Source organism: Paralichthys olivaceus, chromosome 5 (assembly GCF_024713975.1).
Source record: "Paralichthys olivaceus isolate ysfri-2021 chromosome 5, ASM2471397v2, whole genome shotgun sequence".
Lineage (NCBI taxonomy): Eukaryota > Metazoa > Chordata > Actinopteri > Pleuronectiformes > Paralichthyidae > Paralichthys > Paralichthys olivaceus.
In genome coordinates this window covers 599,864-620,541 of record NC_091097.1, presented here as the reverse complement: position 1 = coordinate 620,541, position 20,678 = coordinate 599,864, and the positions used below count along the sequence as shown (strand labels likewise).

General features: G+C 44.1%; 2 protein-coding genes across 6 annotated transcripts; one reads left to right on the top strand and one right to left on the bottom strand.

The window, feature by feature from the left end:
* The first annotated feature begins 103 nt into the window (after positions 1-103).
* atxn2l (ataxin 2-like) lies at positions 104-11,730 on the top strand. Of its 2 annotated transcripts, XM_069525476.1 has the most exons (23): positions 105-413; positions 1,192-1,252; positions 1,642-1,698; positions 1,781-1,852; positions 1,938-2,127; positions 2,655-2,773; positions 2,960-3,051; positions 3,326-3,532; positions 3,622-3,893; positions 3,993-4,070; positions 4,243-4,368; positions 4,476-4,547; positions 4,630-4,691; positions 4,927-5,261; positions 5,549-5,618; positions 5,757-5,918; positions 6,068-6,131; positions 6,485-6,651; positions 6,741-6,870; positions 7,551-7,666; positions 7,844-8,023; positions 8,202-8,367; positions 8,537-11,730. In XM_069525476.1, exons 1-23 carry the CDS (start codon positions 397-399, stop codon positions 8,593-8,595), a joined length of 2,874 nt encoding a protein of 957 aa, XP_069381577.1. In that variant the 5' UTR covers positions 105-396; the 3' UTR covers positions 8,596-11,730. The 2 variants fall into 2 exon arrangements, with proteins under 2 accessions (XP_069381578.1, XP_069381577.1); XM_069525477.1 differs by lacking the exon at positions 4,243-4,368 and having other exon boundaries at positions 104-413.
* Positions 9,015-20,382, bottom strand: LOC138407834 (uncharacterized). Of its 4 annotated transcripts, none has more exons than XM_069525528.1 (13): positions 19,922-20,382; positions 12,284-12,393; positions 12,167-12,206; positions 11,852-11,910; positions 11,600-11,666; positions 11,289-11,344; positions 10,919-10,951; positions 10,341-10,404; positions 10,183-10,244; positions 9,936-9,965; positions 9,719-9,826; positions 9,545-9,636; positions 9,015-9,477 (listed from the first exon to the last, which is right to left on the bottom strand). In XM_069525528.1, the coding sequence occupies exons 2-13, from the start codon at positions 12,384-12,386 to the stop codon at positions 9,430-9,432; spliced, it is 762 nt and encodes a 253-aa protein (XP_069381629.1). In that variant the 5' UTR covers positions 12,387-12,393; positions 19,922-20,382; the 3' UTR covers positions 9,015-9,429. The 4 variants fall into 4 exon arrangements, with proteins under 4 accessions (XP_069381629.1, XP_069381630.1, XP_069381627.1 ...); XM_069525529.1 differs by having other exon boundaries at positions 11,882-11,910; XM_069525526.1 differs by having other exon boundaries at positions 9,015-9,636.
* Between the last annotated feature and the right edge of the window lie 296 nt (positions 20,383-20,678).

Here is a 20,678-nt window from a genome sequence, read left to right as displayed (position 1 = left end):
GAGCTTACAGAGGATCGGTGGGCGGGGCTTGAGACCAGTGTGCTTGTTATGTTCACCGGCTGATCCCGGTGACGTCGCTGCTGTTGTTGAAAACATTCCCATCTTCCCGCCGAACTGCATCACGGTCAATGATGACGTCACAGCCCGTGAAGCCTCCCAGTGTGAACATGAAGAAAAACCCGGTTTGATGTTTTGAATCTTTTCCCGCGGAGTCAGTGACGAGAGCAGCGGAGCCGCCCCGCGCTCCGGCGGCAGCAGCGCTGAGTCGGATCGAACGCACCCGGCGCAGTGTTTTGTTGTGGTGCAGTGGACGGTTCCTCTGCTTCTCGGCCTCGAACTTCTCTGGAGCCACTTCACCGGATTAACGGGATTCACCGGATTAACGGAATCACCGGGATGCTCATGACCAAACAGTACGAACTCACGTTTCACTTTGTCATGACGTCACAGTTTTAACCAAAGTGTCGCTCCTACGTTTGTCTTAGCTAACGTTAGCCCAGCTAGCTAACTGGTCTGTGGGTATTATGGGAGTTTGTGTTGGACAGAAGCCGCAGAGACAGAGAGAGACAGACAGACAGAGACAGAGAGACAGACAGAGACAGAGAGACAGACAGATAGAGACAGACACAGACAGAGAGAAAGACACAGACAGACAGACAGACAAAGACAGAGGAGAATGTCCTGTTAGCCTGTTAGCTCAGTCAGTGTCCGGCTTGTTGTTATTGTTCTCTGAGAAGCTTTAGCTTTAGCTTGTAGCTTTAGCTGACACCACTGAGCTCAGTCACTGTTTACAGGGTCGGTGTGGAGGTTAGAACCCGGATGTCTCAGAATTGTGTCCTGACTAAAGTGTTGTTATTGTCTCCGGTGACAGAGAAACTCTGCCCCCTACAGGAGACCTGTGTGTTTACATGAAGCTGCTGCTGACATGTTGGCTCCAGTTTGATTGTAATTTAACATGTTTTTATCAACTGACGAACATTAGCAGACTTTTAAAAATGTTTTTTATTCGTGGAGCCTTTTGTAACATTGAGACGTGCTATTCAAATACAGATATTATAATTATTGTTATTATTATTATTATTATCATTATCATCATTATTATTGTAATCATTATCATCATTATTACTATCATTATTATTATTATCATTATTACTATCATTCTTATTATTATCATGTGTTCACCTTCTGCAGGACGAGAAACACAATGAAACCTCCAGCACAGACTCAGTCTCCTCCCGTCAGCAGCAGCCTGGTGAGTAGAGCTGCTGTTAAACTCTGTTTGTTCTGAGCAGCTGATCAGTTCTTTGTCCCAGAGTCGTGTCTGTCAGGACGATTCTGACCCGACAGTGTTTCTTCTGTTGTTGTAGTTGTTGTCAGGGAGAATAATGAACAGCTGATCTTCATTCAAACATCCTGACCTAAACTAGAACGTCAGGAAAGCTGCACCAACAGTTTCTCAAATTCAATCAAGCTGCATCAAATCACACTCACTCACCAGTTCTCTAATGACTTTAGTTATTCTTTGGGAAATCAGTGCCACTGTTTAAAACATGTAATCATGTCAACGTCAGTATCAGTCACACGTCCTGACTTCTCCACGCGTCAGTTCTCCGTGTGGTTAACGCTGACTTCTGTGTTCAGGTGTTTGAAGGTGTTTACAACAACGCCCGCATGCTTCACTTCCTCACAGCCGTCGTGGTGAGTAATCCGCTCCTCTGTCGGCCTCAGTCAGGTCCCGGTAGATGTTGAGTTTTAAAGTTTTCCTCTCTGCTGGTCTCAGGGCTCCACCTGCGACGTGAGAGTGAAAAACGGGGCTGTGTACGAGGGAATCTTCAAGACTTTGAGCTCACAGGTAAAACATACGGCACTTCCTCTCACCTAGACCGTGAGAGCTTCATTCTGATTTATCTGCGTGTGTGTCCTCCTTTGTCGGACAGTGTGAGCTGGCTGTGGACGCTGTTCATAAATGCAGTGACGGGGATGGAGGTGGGGGAGGTGAGGAGGGAGGAGGAGGAGGTCTGTCCTCTTCGCCAAAAATTGAGGAGATCACCGACACGATGATCTTCAGCCCGACCGACCTGGTCACCATGACCTGCAGAGATGTCGATCTGAACTTCGCTGTCAGAGGTAAACAGACTCAGAGGGCGTGAAATAAGACTCCTGACCTGTGACCTTTTAATTCTGACACTCACGTTAAACTTGAAATTCACAGAACGTCAGTATCAACACACAATGTTTACTGTAAACACATTAGAACAACACTATGTTACTTTAACCGAGCAACAGCGCCCCCTGCAGCTCCACACTGTGATTCACTCTGTGTCGGATCAAGAGGTTTTCATGTGTAGAAAAAACAAAGTGAGTCAATGACTCTTACTGGATATTACCCATGATCCTCTGCTTCCTGACCCAGAAGAGCTGCTGTAACAAATCCACCAAACTGTTCAGAGTTCTTCATGTTTTAAAGTTTCCTGCTGAACACTGGAGATAAACTCTGGTTGTTAATAACTTCTCAGTGTTTTGAACTGATCCCAGATCAGCTTCACTCAGAACAGACGCTCAGGGAGTGAAGGAGGAATCTTTCTCCATGTTCATACTCAAACATTTAATGTGTGTCTGTGCATGTTGATTTTATTTTTTGTTTGTGTGAACAGACGCGTTCACTGACTCGTCCATCGGCTCGTCGCGGGTGAACGGGGAGCACAGGGAGAAGGTGCTGCAGAGGTGGGACGGAGGTGGAAATGGAGAAAACTTCGAGCTGGAGTCGGACGCAGTGAGGAAACACACAAACGCACTTCAGACACATTTCTCGCTTGAGGACACTGATGAGTTTATTCTTAGACGGGAGTTTTTCTCGGGTCAGAAACTTTATGCCTGAACCCAAAAATGACCCATCAGGCTCAAGATCAGTATTCAGACTTTGCTGCAGTGATATTTGTGTCCACGTTCTTCCTGTCAGTCAAACGGCTGGGACGCCAACGAGATGTTCAAACTTAACGAGGAGGCGTACGGCATCAAGTCCACGTACGACTCCAGCCTCTCCATGTACACGTGAGTAACACTACTCCCAATGTTCACACTGAAGCTGCTCTTTATGTATTCATCCTTTATTTAAGTTTTCTGACGGACTTCCAGTGTCTCTGTATGACAGAAACTAAAGCTGCTGTAATGTTGGTTTATTGTGACTTTTAAAGATTCAGTTGAATAAAATCAAATCATTATAGGGAATCTGCTGATTAGAATCAAGATTTAATTTAATGCATCAGTCAAATAAGTTCCAACATGACCGCCCTGACTGTCTCTCTTTGGTTTTGACCCTTCCCAGCATGCCTTTGGAGAGGGGGAGCTCTGATGTCTATCGGCAGCGTGAAGCGCGAGCAGCTCGGCTGGCCAGCGAGATCGAGGGCAGCCTTCAGTACCGCCGGCGTGTTTCTCTAGAGAACGACGAGGGCAGGAGCGAGGAGGATAAGTACAGCTCCGTGGTTCGAGAGAGGGAGGAGCGGGCCAGTCCGGGATTCTCCTCCACCGTCAGGTACGAGCTTCACCAGCAGAGTGAGACCTTCATCCAATCAACTGAAGATTTTCTCTCACCCCCTCATCTCCCCCATCTTTGTTTTCCAGGGATGGTAAATACGTCCCCAGGACCAGAGAGAGGGCCGGGGTCTCTGGTCAAACTGCAACCTCCACCAGGCACCCCCCGCCCAGCTCCTCCTCACCCAAACCGCTCTCGGACCGGAGCAGCCCGCTGTCCGTCAGGCCCGCCCCCTCTCCTCACCCGCCACAGAGCAGCCCGCCCTCAGCCGCCAGCCCGCCCTGCTCCAATCACATTCTCCCACACTCCCTCTCACATCCGCAGGCGCTGGCCCACACGAGCCGCTCGTCTGTTAATGGAGGTGTGTGTGTGTGTGTGTGTGTGTGTGTGTGTGTGTGTGTGTGTGTGTGTGTGTGTGTGTGTGTGATTTGTCTTGACCGCTCGTCTCTCTCTTCTTCAGTTGCGTTGAGAACTTCCCCAAAATCCCAGAGACTTCAGAGGAACCTGCGGACTCCGAACTGCCAGTCCTCGTCTGCAGGTACACACACACACACACACACACACACACACACACACACACACAGACACACACACAGACACACACACACTCATGTGTCAGGCTCCATAAAAACATTAGTTTCATGTTCTTCTGTTTGTTTGGTCACATGATCACATCACTTCCTGCTCTCTCTCTCTCTCTCGTTTCCAAGTGTCTCGTCCATCTAAAGCAGACGCCCCTCCCAAGGACCTCCCCTTGACTGTCCCCGCCTACCTAGACTCCTCCTCCTCCACCGCTACCGAACCCTCTGACCCCACCCCTCTCTTCCCCGTCGATGGTGAGACGTTCAAATAAAGTTATTTCAGGTTGTTTAGAGACGTTTCGTTCTTTAGATGAAATGTTTTGTTTCTTGAAACACGTCAGTAAAAGCTTTGTCGTCCACAGTGAATGAAATCTTAGCAGCTAAGGAGCGGACGGAGAGTTTGTCCGCTCCACTGGAAGCGAAGAGCAGCAAAGGTAAAACTGTTTCACTTTTTATGACGATGTCTCATTTCATGAGAGAAATGAAAGTGACCTCTCGTCCGTGTCTTCGTCACAGGTCACACGGTTCAGCAGAGGTCTCAGCTGGACGAGCTCCGCAAGTTTGGGAAAGAGTTCCGGGTGAGTTTGAGAGTTCAGCTCAGCTTCAGGTTGAAACTGTCGGTTTGTTATATTCAGGAACACGGTGATGGACAGCTGACACTGACTCCTGATTGGTCGAGGGTGTGTACCCATGTTCTTAAAGGGAAAGATGTCGACGCCGGATCAGTTTCACTTTGTGTCGACGTGTCGTCCGTCTTCACAGTCGCTGGTTCCTCAGGTTGTGTTTGTTCACCGGTCGTCTTCTGTGTCTCAGCTGCAGCAGAGCTTCTCTTCCTCAGCGACTCCGTCATCTTCAGACCGTCAGCACACCTCTGCCCCGCCCCCCTCCTCCTCCCCCTCTTCCTCTTCCTCCCCCTCCTCTTCCTCTTCATCCTCCCCGGCTCCACCGAAACCCGTCACCCCCCTCGCCTCCTCTGCCCAAGATCTACAGCAGACCACGGAGGCAGCTCCCCCCAACACCGCCGCTCTGACACTTCCGCCTCAGGCCCCGGGGCCAGAGGGGCCGCAGCCCAGGACCCCCCTGCCGACCCCGCCCCCCCGCAGTGGCGAGGACAGCAGTGAACAAACAGAGGCTGCGAGCGCTGCAGTGTAAGTTACAAATGGCTTCCCTTCTTTTCATAACTGTCGCTGTAAAAAAAAACCATTAAAATGAAGGAAGAGAATCTGTGAAAACATTTAAATCTTATTCTCTGTTATAACTTCAAACGACTTCAAACGACTCCGACAGTTTTATTCTTTGTAACGTGAATCAAACTTCGACACATTAACTGTGTGAACAGAGTCTGAGTCACGTTCAGCGCTTCGATTAAGAGACTGGAGTTTTCACGAAAAACCTGCTTTTTGAAAATGCTGAATGTTGTTTTTTTGTTTTGCAGACAAGTGAAGAACTCGACACTGAATCCAAATGCAAAAGAATTTCTTCCCGTAAAAGGAAACTCAGTGATGGTTTGTAGAAATTCTCACAAAAACAAAACTCACATATTATAAATTATAATATATTTTTAAATTTCTCTGGTTTTCGATGAGAATCGTTTCAGTCGTTCCCACAATTTGAAAACTAAAGAGATTTGATTTTTGCGACAGAAACCTGCGACGACACCGACTCCTCCTCGACCGACCCCTCCCAGCCCCTCGGTGGTGCTGCCTTCCCCAGGTCCACAAGGAGGGTGCGCTATCTACAGCAGCCCCCCCGGACACTACCTGTCCTACATGTCCCCTATCACCATCCAAGGACACTCCATCCAGGTGTGAACCCCTCCCTCACCTCAGCTCACAGATCTGTCCTGAGAGATCACACCTGATGATCTGATCTCTCAGGACAGACGTTCAAACCAGGTGTGAATGTTGGGTTGTCTCAGAAAATCACTTCAGACAAAATCTTATTGTCTCCTCAGGCTCCACAGATGTACCAGTACACAATGTCAGCTGTTAACCAGGGTAAATACCCCAGACCCAAAGGTACACACACACACACACACACACACACACACACACACACACACACACACACACACACATCTGCATCTGTTCGTTCATAACTTGGATGTTTTGAACTTGTCTTCAGTCGTCTGTGTGTTGCTGCTAACAGGAGCTAACCGCTAATCCAGCTTCTTTTAATGGACACAGTGAAACTAAATGAAGTTTGAATCTCAGACTAACTTCCTGAATCTGGAATCAAAACAGAATCGACTAAGAAGCAGAAATGAATCCATGGTTTTAAATGTTGCATCATTAAAATATTGATTTGAAATGACTGAGCCTGGCCGAGTCTCGTCAACATGCTTCTTACGTTCATGTTAAAACTGTTTCAGCTCCGCTGGTGGGACCCCGCCCAGATCACCACACCTCCGCAGCCTCCTCCTTGATCTCAGCGGCGGCCTCTGCAGCCGGACCCCCGCTGGTGGCTTCTCCTTACCCGCTGTCCTACCTGCAGTACGGTCAGGTGATCCAGGCCATGTCCCCGCACTATCACGGACAGGTTCTTGTCTTTTCTTGCTCGGAGTTGATCATAAAATCTTTGACTTTGTCGAATTAAAAAAAAAAAATCTCTGTTCTTGAAATTTCCAGACTGTCTACTCGATGCTGCAGGGGGGTCCACGGATGCTGACATCTGGGGCCCCTCCTCAGCAGATGGGCCCCGGCCCACAGTTCCCCGGCCAGGCCGAGGGCCAGCCGGGGCCACAGCAGGCAATGTACGGTAAGCAGGGGGGGGGGGGTGGATTATATGTCACATATCTGGGTGTGGACGAGTTGGTTTGTGTTTAACAGATAATTAATTTAATGATTATTAAAACACATTTACATCTGATATATTCAGAAACGTGCCTCCATCTTAATCATCTAGATTCATGGATTGTTCTCTGATAAATCAGTTAAAGAAAGAAATCAAACATTCAGCTCAGTCTCTTCTTTCCACCAAGTTCACCGGAAATCAGAATCCGATTTTTTAGTTAATCCTGTCGATCAACGTGCAGCTGAAAACTGAACCTCCTTCTGAATATTTCATAAACGTGCAGATTCCTTCTTGTGACCTTTAAAATGAAACAGTTCCATGAATTTAAATGACGTGATGATGTATTTATGAGGAGCTGAGAAGATAAACGCTCCAATAAATGGACCAGTAAATAATAAATGCACGGTTGTGTTGGTGTGATTCGAACCTGTCCTCACACCGAGTCTTGTTGGACACTTTCTATTGCAGCTAAGAGGTTTGTGACCTGCTATTCTGTGGTCTGTCCAGCAGGGGCCGCCACCAACAAACAGATGTTAATTAGTTTTCGAGCAGTCGACTGTCGAGCACAGTGAAGAGCGTCAGAGATTCTGTCAAGTTCTTTTAACAACTGTCCAGTGAAACGAAATCTTCTCCTTGGTTCTCAGCTCCTCAGTCGTTCTCTCACCACTCGAGCTCCCTCCTCCATCCTCAGCCCTCCAGCACCCCCACCGGGAACCAGCCCCTGCCCCAGCACAGTGCGCCCAGCCCAGGACACGCTCACGTAGGTTTTTCGTTTAACCATCGATTTTATGATAAAACCAGAGAACAAATCATTGAGAGTTGTGAAAATATTGGACTGCAGATTGATCCTCTGAGGACGATGGACTTGTCTCTTCTTCATGTCCTGATGTCCACTCGTGACGATATCTCACCACTGCTGTGTTTTTGTTCCTCTCAGAGTCACGGTGGCCCTCAGCCTCAATCCATGTTTCACTCCGGAGGCCTGTCGGCTCCCACTCCTCCCAACCTTCCGCCGGGCCACAGCTCCCCTCAGGCCTCCTACACCATGCAGGGGTACAGCCTCCCCGCCCACCAGCAGCTGTCGCACGGCTTCCCCTCCATCGGGCAGCTCACACAGGTCTGACAACGCTGTTCAACTCCCACGACAAACCGCTGTGGGATTTTAGTCTCTGGAGGGTGTTTGTCTCTTACGTTAAATCGAGCTGCTCCGAACTTCACACTCGTGAATATCAGTTTGTTAAACGTGAAAAAGAAGAATCAGTAAAAAACTGATTTCATGTGTTCGTCCCTCACAGGCTCACGTCACCGGAGGCATGACAGGACCCCACCACTCTGCCGGCCACGGGCCCCCCCTCATGCTACACTACGCACCCCCCCAACAGGGCGGCAGCTCCAACCCCCAACACGGCCCGCCGACCCAACAGGGGGCGCCACAACACTTCTACATCGGACCACCCCAAGGTGAAACCTTATTGAACCAGAAACATAGCTTAGCATAAAGACTGTAAACGGGGGGAAACGTTAGCCTAGCTCTGTCCAGTCCGTGTGTTGTTACGGTGTTTGTTCTGTGATTAACTTGATGAAACATGTTTAACTGGGTTGAATTGTTTTGGTGTGTGTTGTCTCACAGCTGTGCAGGTTCAGGCTCACCCCACCCAGCAGCTGTCCTTCCACCCCTCCTCCAACTGAACTGTCCTCGTCACATCTGGATTCAGGAGCGATGGCGGCCGAGTATCTCACAACATTCCCACCTACGACATCAAATGAGCCTGTTTTAACCCGTATGTCCCAGAGACGCAGACAGATTTTAAAACTGAAGTACAGACTGTTTCCACACGAGGACTTGAAGCTGGACTGAAGACACTAACTGGTGAAACATTTTGGACACATTGTTTCCCCCCCGTCCCCCCCCGTCCCTCCTCTGTCCTTTTACAGACGAAACCAGTTCATTAATAATAAAACCACTGGAAAAAAACCCTTTGATTCAATTTACATCAACATTAATATCACAACCAAAGACTTTGTTTCCAGTCTACGTGCAGTGAACTGATCGATGAGTCAAAAGTCCGAAACTTCATTAAACATCAGGAGAAACTGAGTCTAATCCATTTTAAAGCTTTGTTGAAGGTTTAATTGACTTCGTCACAGTTGGTTTCATATCAACACGGTTAAAACACATAAATACACGTCTGAATGAACACATTCTCAGGAGTTGTCAGTAAAGTCAGTTCCTCTAAATCTCGGGTGATGTCAGAGGGAATAAGAACACAATTTATCAGTTAAAGAAAAAAACGAAATAAAGGAGCGAGTTGAACAAAAAAACCTAAAGTAACTTCTCCTCGTTCAGAAGTTTCATCTACAGCAACAAACTAAAAGAGAAATGAAATAAAGAACTAAAACAAACTTCGAACAGAAACTGTGGAGGAACGTTCCGACCAAGATAAGTTTCCACAGGTTCTGTTGTCAGCGGCCGAAACATCATGGAAGCAACATGGTGGTTTAAGAATGTCACCGTGGTCAGTTTCAGTCCGTCAGTCTGCGTCCCATCACGCTCTGAGCTGACGGAATCATCTGGAAGGAAGAAGACAAAGTGAGCGGCTGCTTCCTCAGGGAGAAAAACATCAGGGATCAAACTTACCGGAGGCTGATTGACGTAGTTTCCTTCATAATCATCATAATCATCATCGTCAGTTTCATCGTCAGTGTCCGTGTCGCTGTGAGCCGACGTCTCTGATGCAACATGAAAATAAAGTTCAGATTCTCCGGAGACTGACGAGGACTCGTGTCACAAGAACTCAGACCTTGAACTCACTTTTAGAATGCACATTCATGTAATCTTGTTCTTCTTGTTCCTCTTCTTCTTCTTCTTGTTCCTCGTGTTCTTCTTCTGCTTGTTCTTCTTGTTTCTCTTGTTCCTCATCTTGTTGGAATGAGATGATTTAACATCAGCTCACTAATGAGTATCTTAGTACATTGAAGAGACAGTTACAGTGTTTGTGGATGAAATCATAGAAATGTCAAACACTCACCTCCGAGGTTCACGTAATCGTTTCGAACATCTGTGGATAAAAGCAAACAGCTGATCAGCTTTGTTTCTCTCCTACTTTAACACGAGGTCACACATCTGTCAGTGGAGCTGAGGACAGTGAGACTCGTGTCTGTGGTCAAACGCTCCAACAAACAAATGAAACAGGTCATTAAATAAAAAGACGTCGTCACCAGCAGGTTTTTGACACAAGACATTTTTTTCGATCTGTGACTGTTTTCAAACCGAACCTGAACTGGGGGTCGAGGCTCGGCTCTGATTGATTGAAGGTTCGCGGTCGGGGATCACAATGCTGCAGAGGAAGAGGAGGAGAAGATGATGAGCTCAGAGGAAAAATCAATGAAATGAATCAGAGACTAGTGGAGCTGGTTTGAAAGAGTCGACCTACATGTAGCCTGGATCTTCTACATCACTGTCAGGAAGGTGAGCGTCAGGGTTCACGTATTCTGCTCCTGCACAAATCAAACAATCAAACAATCCACAGTGAAGCAGTGGTTCAAACATCTGGAACAAGTCAAGACCAACACGTGAAACACAGGACAACAGTCCACAACCTGGACAATCGAAGACAACAAGTCCAAAGAGGATGCTGACAAGACTCAACATGTCCCAACCCTTCACAATAAAGTTCTGAGTGAACAACCAATCAATCAATCAACCAATCAATCAATCAACCAATCAATCAATCAATCAACCAACCAATTAACCAATCAATCAATTAATCAATCAACCAATCAACCAATTAATCAATCATTCAATCAATCAATCAACCAATCAATCAATCAATCAAGGTCAGCAGCTGAAAGTGATGGAATCAGGTGCGTTCAGGTTCATGTTGAACTGCAGATCACCGTTCACCTCCGTTACAAAAACATTAAACATGAAGAACAAATATTTTCAATGAAACAATTCTGAAGATTGAAAAAAAGAGTTTTGCTGCTTGAAGTGAAAGAAAAGTGATTTTACCTTCTGTTGGATTCTCGTAGCTGGGATTACTTTCTGTGGGATGGAAGAACTCACGTTTTAGAGATTTAAAGAGTAAAAACTTTACAGTCACTATTATTGAAACGAGTCATTAGAGTTGATCGGATTCAATCAAGGATCTAGATCCATGTTCTTCTCTTTGTCGTCGCAGCATCATGTGTTTTTCTTCAGGGAATAAAACAAAGGTCTTGATCCCACAGTTTCTGTTTATGACAAATACATGGTTGAGATTATCAAACTGTTTCTCCTCCGAGAACGAACGTGTGGGATCGCTCAGCCTTCAACATCCTCCTCGAGCTGACGTCTGAATAACAACAGAGAGAACCTGACTGAAGCAAACAGAGAATCTCACCGGTGTCTGTCGCAGTGAAGGATCTGTGACTCCGCTGAGTTCCATCTGAAGATGAGCTGAACACATTCAACCAGAAGTTACACAAAGAAGTAACTCAGAGAAGAACTCGTTATAACACACGAGGCTTGTTTTCACGTTACAGGTGTGTAACAGTGAACAACCATAGTTTGACACTGAACACTTTCCCCAGAACCAGACGTTCTCACTCTTTTTGTTCCGACTCATTTCAGTCGTTTCTCAGAACTGTGGGTTTTTATAAACAGTCTATGGACTCGACAGATGTGACCCAGATGTGTTCAGGTGTGACTCACAGGACTCTGGGCGGCGACAGCAGGAAAGGGGCGGAGCGGATGGAGTTCAGGTCGATGGGCGGCTGCACTGAAAATCAACAGAGTCATCGTCAACAGACACGAGCTCAATAAAGTTTTGCTTTAAACTCAAAGTCTCCAGACAATTTTTCTTTTCTTCCATTTTTGAATCCAACGCACAGAAACGTTCCAAAGCTAACGAAGAGGAAACATGATTCACTTTTACAAAGATTAAAAATAAGAAATAAAACATACGAGTCTTATTTAAATGTGTGTTTGTCTCACGTGGATGGATGACTCTGAATTCAGTGGATCTGAGAGAAGACACAAATAATAGATATGTTCATAATAAGATGTACACAGGAATATATATTTATACAACTATATAAATATTTATACAACTATATATTTATATAACTATCTATATATTTATACAACTATATATTTATATAACTATATATATATTTATATAACGATATATATAAATAACTATATATATTTATATAACTATATATATATTTATATAACTATATATATATATATATATGGATATAATTCATGCAGACTCACGGCATGTAGTCCTCGGACGCATGAGTTTGTCTGATGGACACTGTTCAGAGGGAAAAGACAGAAATGATGATGAGTGAAAACAGGAAGTCACAGATTGTGAAGGACTCGTTGTCTCACCCAGTGGACGTCGTCTCCAGCAGTTCACACAGACGAGCGTCACAACCACGACGGAGACGGAGACAGCAGCCGACAGAACCACGAGGGGCCAGGACGGATCCATGATTCACCTGAGGACAGAGAGTCAATATTTAAACTCTACATTCTAATCTTATATACAAACTACCAGAGGAGACGTTTTCTACAGAAACTACCAGAGGAGACGTTTTCTATACAAACTACCAGAGGAGAAGTTTTCTACAGAAACTACCAGAGGAGACGTTTTCTATACAAACTACCAGAGGAGACGTTTTCTACAGAAACTACCAGAGGAGACGTTTTCTATACAAACTACCAGAGGAGACATTTTCTATAGAAACTACCAGAGGAGACGTTTTCTATAGAAACTACCAGAGGAGACGTTTTCTACAGAAACTACCAGAGGAGACGTTTTCTATACAAATTACCAGAGGAGACGTTTTCTATACAAACTACCAGAGGAGACGTTTTCTATACAAACTACCAGAGGAGACGTTTTCTACAGAAACTACCAGAGGAGACGTTTTCTATACAAACTACCAGAGGAGACGTTTTCTACAGAAACTACCAGAGGAGACGTTTTCTATACAAACTACCAGAGGAGATGTTTTCTATAGAAACTACCAGAGGAGACGTTTTCTATAGAAACTACCAGAGGAGACGTTTTCTACAGAAACTACCAGAGGAGACGTTTTCTATACAAATTACCAGAGGAGACGTTTTCTATACAAACTACCAGAGGAGACGTTTTCTATACAAACTACCAGAGGAGACGTTTTCTACAGAAACTACCAGAGGAGACGTTTTCTATACAAACTACCAGAGGAGACGTTTTCTACAGAAACTACCAGAGGAGACGTTTTCTACAGAAACTACCAGAGGAGACGTTTTCTACAGAAACTACCAGAGGAGACGTTTTCTATAGAAACTACCAGAGGAGACGTTTTCTACAGAAACTACCAGAGGAGACGTTTTCTATACAAACTACCAGAGGAGACGTTTTCTACAGAAACTACCAGAGGAGACGTTTTCTACAGAAACTACCAGAGGAGACGTTTTCTACAGAAACTACCAGAGGAGACGTTTTCTATAGAAACTACCAGAGGAGACGTTTTCTACAGAAACTACCAGAGGAGACGTTTTCTATACAAACTACCAGAGGAGACGTTTTCTACAGAAACTACCAGAGGAGACGTTTTCTATACAAACTACCAGAGGAGACGTTTTCTACAGAAACTACCAGAGGAGACGTTTTCTACACAAACTACCAGAGGAGACGTTTTCTACAGAAACTACCAGAGGAGACGTTTTCTATACAAACTACCAGAGGAGACGTTTTCTATACAAACTACCAGAGGAGACGTTTTCTACAGAAACTACCAGAGGAGACGTTTCTATAGAAACTACCAGAGGAGAAGTTTCTATAGAAACTACCAGAGGAGACGTTTTCTACACAAACTACCAGAGGAGACGTTCTCTACAGAAACTACCAGAGGAGACGTTTTCTACAGAAACTACCAGAGGAGACGTTTTCTACAGAAACTACCAGAGGAGACGTTTTCTACAGAAACTACCAGAGGAGACGTTTCTACACAAACTACCAGAGGAGACGTTTTCTACAGAAACTACCAGAGGAGACGTTTTCTACAGAAATTACCAGAGGAGACGTTTTCTATAGAAACTACCAGAGGAGACGTTTTCTACAGAAACTACCAGAGGAGACGTTTTCTACGGAAACTACCAGAGGAGACGTTTTCTATAGAAACTACCAGAGGAGACGTTTTCTATAGAAACTACCAGAGGAGACGTTTTCTACAGAAACTACCTGAGGAGACGTTTTCTACAGAAACTACCAGAGGAGACGTTTTCTACAGAAACTACCAGAGGAGACGTTTTCTATACAAACTACCAGAGGAGACGTTTTCTACACAAACTACCAGAGGAGACGTTTTCTACAGAAACTACCAGAGGAGACGTTTCTACACAAACTACCAGAGGAGACGTTTTCTACAGAAACTACCAGAGGAGACGTTTTCTACAGAAACTACCAGAGGAGACGTTTTCTACAGAAATTACCAGAGGAGACGTTTTCTACAGAAATTACCAGAGGAGACGTTTTCTACAGAAACTACCTGAGGAGACGTTTTCTACAGAAACTACCGGAGGAGACGTTTTCTACACAAACTACCAGAGGAGACGTTTTCTACAGAAACTACCAGAGGAGACGTTTTCTACAGAAACTACCAGAGGAGACATTTTCTGTACAAACTACCAGAGGAGACGTTTTCTATACAAACTACCAGAGGAGACGTTTTCTACAGAAACTACCAGAGGAGACGTTTTCTACAGAAACTACCAGAGGAGACGTTTCTACACAAACTACCAGAGGAGACGTTTTCTACAGAAACTACCAGAGGGGACGTTTTCTACAGAAACTACCAGAGGAGACGTTTTCTACAGAAATTACCAGAGGAGACGTTTTCTACAGAAATTACCAGAGGAGACGTTTTCTACAGAAATTACCAGAGGAGACGTTTTCTACAGAAATTACCAGAGGAGACGTTTTCTACAGAAACTACCTGAGGAGACGTTTTCTACACAAACTACCAGAGGAGACGTTTTCTACGGAAACTACCAGAGGAGACGTTTTCTATAGAAACTACCAGAGGAGACGTTTTCTATACAAACTACCAGAGGAGACGTTTTCTACAGAAACTACCTGAGGAGACGTTTTCTACAGAAACTACCAGAGGAGACATTTTCTATAGAAACTACCAGAGGAGACGTTTTCTACAGAAACTACCTGAGGAGACGTTTTCTACACAAACTACCAGAGGAGACGTTTTCTACGGAAACTACCAGAGGAGACGTTTTCTATAGAAACTACCAGAGGAGACGTTTTCTATACAAACTACCAGAGGAGACGTTTTCTACAGAAACTACCTGAGGAGACGTTTTCTACAGAAACTACCAGAGGAGACATTTTCTACAGAAACTACCAGAGGAGACGTTTTCTACAGAAACTACCAGAGGAGACATTTTCTATAGAAACTACCAGAGGAGACGTTTTCTACAGAAACTACCAGAGGAGACGTTTTCTACAGAAACTACCAGAGGAGACATTTTCTACAGTAACTACCAGAGGAGACGTTTTCTATAGAAACTACCAGAGGAGACGTTTTCTATAGAAACTACCAGAGGAGACATTTTCTATAGAAACTACCAGAGGAGACGTTTTCTATACAAACTACCAGAGGAGACGTTTTCTATACAAACTACCAGAGGAGACGTTTTCTATACAAACTACCAGAGGAGACGTTTTCTACAGAAACTACCAGAGGAGACGTTTTCTACAGAAACTACCAGAGGAGACGTTTTCTATACAAACTACCAGAGGAGACGTTTTCTATACAAACTACCAGAGGAGACGTTTTCTACAGAAACTACCAGAGGAGACGTTTCTACACAAACTACCAGAGGAGACGTTTTCTACAGAAACTACCAGAGGAGACGTTTTCTACAGAAACTACCAGAGGAGACGTTTTCTACAGAAATTACCAGAGGAGACGTTTTCTACAGAAATTACCAGAGGAGACGTTTTCTACAGAAATTACCATAGGAGACGTTTTCTACAGAAACTACCTGAGGAGACGTTTTCTACACAAACTACCAGAGGAGACGTTTTCTACGGAAACTACCAGAGGAGACGTTTTCTACAGAAACTACCAGAGGAGACGTTTTCTATACAAACTACCAGAGGAGACGTTTTCTACAGAAACTACCAGAGGAGACGTTTTCTACAGAAACTACCAGAGGAGACATTTTCTATAGAAACTACCAGAGGAGACGTTTTCTACAGAAACTACCAGAGGAGACATTTTCTACAGAAACTACCAGAGGAGACGTTTTCTACAGAAACTACCAGAGGAGACGTTTTCTACAGAAACTACCAGAGGAGACGTTTTCTATACAAACTACCAGAGGAGACGTTTTCTACAGAAACTACCAGAGGAGACGTTTTCTACAGAAACTACCAGAGGAGACGTTTTCTACAGAAATTACCAGAGGAGACGTTTTCTACAGAAACTACCAGAGGAGACGTTTTCTACAGAAACTACCAGAGGAGACGTTTCTACAGAAATTACCAGAGGAGACGTTTTCTACAGAAATTACCAGAGGAGACGTTTTCTACAGAAATTACCAGAGGAGACGTTTTCTACAGAAACTACCTGAGGAGACGTTTTCTACACAAACTACCAGAGGAGACGTTTTCTACGGAAACTACCAGAGGAGACGTTTTCTACAGAAACTACCAGAGGAGACGTTTTCTACAGAAACTACCAGAGGAGACGTTTTCTACAGAAACTACCAGAGGAGACATTTTCTACAGAAACTACCAGAGGAGACGTTTTCTACAGAAACTACCAGAGGAGACATTTTCTATAGAAACTACCAGAGGAGACGTTTTCTACAGAAACTACCAGAGGAGACGTTTTCTACAGAAACTACCAGAGGAGACGTTTTCTACAGAAACTACCAGAGGAGACGTTTTCTACAGAAACTACCAGAGGAGACGTTTTCTATACAAACTACCAGAGGAGACGTTTTCTATACAAACTACCAGAGGAGACGTTTTCTACAGAAACTACCAGAGGAGACGTTTCTACACAAACTACCAGAGGAGACGTTTTCTACAGAAACTACCAGAGGAGACGTTTTCTACAGAAACTACCAGAGGAGACGTTTTCTACAGAAATTACCAGAGGAGACGTTTTCTACAGAAATTACCAGAGGAGACGTTTTCTACAGAAATTACCAGAGGAGACGTTTTCTACAGAAACTACCTGAGGAGACGTTTTCTATACAAACTACCAGAGGAGACGTTTTCTACGGAAACTACCAGAGGAGACGTTTTCTATAGAAACTACCAGAGGAGACGTTTTCTATACAAACTACCAGAGGAGACGTTTTCTACAGAAACTACCAGAGGAGACGTTTTCTACAGAAACTACCAGAGGAGACATTTTCTATAGAAACTACCAGAGGAGACGTTTTCTACAGAAACTACCAGAGGAGACATTTTCTATAGAAACTACCAGAGGAGACGTTTTCTACAGAAACTACCAGAGGAGACGTTTTCTACAGAAACTACCAGAGGAGACGTTTTCTATACAAACTACCAGAGGAGACGTTTTCTACAGAAACTACCAGAGGAGACGTTTTCTACAGAAACTACCTGAGGAGACGTTTTCTACAGAAATTACCAGAGGAGACGTTTTCTACAGAAATTACCAGAGGAGACGTTTTCTACAGAAATTACCAGAGGAGACGTTTTCTACGGAAACTACCAGAGGAGACGTTTTCTACGGAAACTACCAGAGGAGACGTTTTCTATAGAAACTACCAGAGGAGACGTTTTCTATACAAACTACCAGAGGAGACGTTTTCTACAGAAACTACCAGAGGAGACATTTTCTACAGAAACTACCAGAGGAGACATTTTCTATAGAAACTACCAGAGGAGACGTTTTCTACAGAAACTACCAGAGGAGACGTTTTCTATAGAAACTACCAGAGGAGACGTTTTCTATACAAACTACCAGAGGAGACGTTTTCTACAGAAACTACCAGAGGAGACATTTTCTACAGAAACTACCAGAGGAGACATTTTCTATAGAAACTACCAGAGGAGACGTTTTCTACAGAAACTACCAGAGGAGACGTTTTCTATAGAAACTACCAGAGGAGACGTTTTCTACAGAAACTACCAGAGGAGACGTTTTCTATAGAAACTACCAGAGGAGACGTTTTCTACAGAAACTACCAGAGGAGACGTTTTCTACAGAAACTACCAGAGGAGACGTTTTCTACAGAAACTACCAGAGGAGACGTTTTCTACAGAAACTACCAGAGGAGACGTTTTCTATAGAAACTACCAGAGGAGACATTTTCTATAGACTTCTATAGAAAGTAACTTCTGTCATTGTTTTATAAGAGCTTAGTTTTCCCAGTGCACTCTGGGTAAAATAAACATCACAGCACTGGTTCAAAGCCTCTCATCCCGTCTGTGATTTCAGATAAACAACTTATTGTTTGTTTGTAAAGTTGTATTTTGCTTTAAATGAGACAAACAAACAAACAGGAAAGTCTAAACCGCTGTTTTAGGTTTTAACAGAAGAAGACGACAGAATCTCTGGTGAGTCACAGGAAGGAAACGAGGTTCAACTGACGAACCTGCAACAAAACTTCACACTGACTCACATTATAGATTCTTTATATACAGTCAGTGATGGTCTTTATATACAGTCAGTGATGGTCTTTATATACAGTCAGTGATGGTCTTTATATACAGTCAGTGATCATCTTTATATACAGTCAGTGATCATCTTTATATACAGTCAGTGATGGTCTTTATATACAGTCAGTGATGGTCTTTATATACAGTCAGTGATCATCTTTATATACAGTCAGTGATGGTCTTTATATACAGTCAGTGATCATCTTTATATACAGTCAGTGATGGTCTTTATATACAGTCAGTGATGGTCTTTATATACAGTCAGTGATGGTCTTTATATACAGTCAGTGATCATCTTTATATACAGTGATGGTCTTTATATACAGTCAGTGATCATCTTTATATACAGTCAGTGTCTTTATATACAGTCAGTGATCATCTTTATATACAGTCAGTGATGGTCTTTATATACAGTCAGTGATGGTCTTTATATACAGTCAGTGATCATCTTTATATAGTCAGTGATGGTCTTTATATACAGTCAGTGATCATCTTTATATACAGTCAGTGATGGTCTTTATATACAGTCAGTGATCATCTTTATATACAGTCAGTGATGGTCTTTATATACAGTCAGTGATCGTCTTTATATACAGTCAGTGATGGTCTTTATATACAGTCAGTGATCATCTTTATATACAGTCAGTGATCATCTTTATATACAGTCAGTGATCATCTTTATATACAGTCAGTGTCTTTATATACAGTCACTGATCATCTTTATATACAGTCAGTGATGGTCTTTATATCCAGTCAGTGATCATCTTTATATACAGTCAGTGATGGTCTTTATATCCAGTCAGTGATCATCTTTATATACAGTCAGTGTCTTTATATACAGTCAGTGATCATCTTTATATACAGTCAGTGATCGTCTTTATATACAGTCAGTGATCATCTTTATATACAGTCAGTGATCGTCTTTATATACAGTCAGTGATCATCTTTATATACAGTCAGTGATCGTCTTTATATACAGTCAGTGATCGTCTTTATATACAGTCAGTGATCGTCTTTATATACAGTCAGTGATCATCTTTATATACAGTCAGTGATGGTCTTTATATACAGTCAGTGATGGTCTTTATATACAGTCAGTGATCGTCTTTATATATTTGCTCAGACCCCTGCTGGACAACAACTGTACTGCGTGATGCTGAACCTTTGGGGTGAGAATCAGACCCATAATTCCTCACTGTGGCATCCATGTTGAGAGCATGATGTTATATAAAGTCTATATAAAAACAGCGACCTGCAGTTTCTCTCCAGTTGACACCAGGTGCATGTTGGGAAGAAACTTAGATAAAGGGATGGAAACTCACCTGAGGACGGACGATGGCAGCAGAGACGTTGTCTGGTCCACATGAGACGTTCCCATCACCAAGCGTCAGACATGTCTGAAGGTTCTCTTCATGCTCGACCTTCTTCACTCCTCCTCCTCCTCCTCCTCGTCCTCCTCCTCGTCCTCCAATCACCTCGTCTGGTTTCCCGCCACAGAGCGTGTGATGTCAGTGGCTGAGTGAGTGTGAATAAACTTGATGAGTGTGAAACTTCGTTAATGAACAGATTTCACATCATGAGTTCATCAGACTGAAGAAAAAACTTCAGCTCAGTGAAACGTCGGAGAACGAAGCGTCGGTGACGAAGCCTCGAAGCGTCGCTGGTTTCAAAAGCTGCAACACTTCTGCACGAGACGCTGCATCCTCCACCTGCAAACAGGAAACCACACGAGCACACCCCCTCCCCCCAACCATCGCCTACTTTCTTCTTCTGAGAAGAGTCAGAGATGCAAGGGGGGGAGGGGGGGAGGGAGCATCAGACACTGTAACTAAAGAGAAAGCAGTGTCTCGATCCCCCTGGTGGCTGGCTGCGGTGTGGCATCATAAATCAAGGCAGACGTCAGATAAAGGTGTTTCTGTGGCTTCAGGTCGTCCTTCTCACGCTGATACGTTTTCTACAGCAGCTGACCAATCAGGGCGCGGGGGGGGGTCTTAAAGAGACAGAGGCTGAAACCAAGAGTTTGAGACAGAGGCTGAAGACAGAAGCAGCAGCGATGGACAGTCGGAGAAAAGTGATTCT

Excerpts from the sequence above, each read along its gene's own strand:
- atxn2l (XM_069525476.1), top strand. Across the intron at positions 3,052-3,325 it reads TCCAGCCTCTCCATGTACAC|CATGCCTTTGGAGAGGGGGA; the intron begins GTGAGTAACACT and ends GACCCTTCCCAG. Across the intron at positions 8,368-8,536 it reads CTACATCGGACCACCCCAAG|CTGTGCAGGTTCAGGCTCAC; the intron begins GTGAAACCTTAT and ends GTTGTCTCACAG.
- LOC138407834 (XM_069525526.1), bottom strand. The coding sequence starts at position 12,386 with ATGGATCCGTCCTGGCCCCTCGTGGTTCTGTCGGCTGCTGTCTCCGTC. Across the intron at positions 10,405-10,918 it reads CTACGAGAATCCAACAGAAG|GAGCAGAATACGTGAACCCT; the intron begins GTAAAATCACTT and ends TGATTTGTGCAG. Across the intron at positions 9,966-10,182 it reads AGCCTCGACCCCCAGTTCAG|ATGTTCGAAACGATTACGTG; the intron begins GTTCGGTTTGAA and ends TTTTATCCACAG.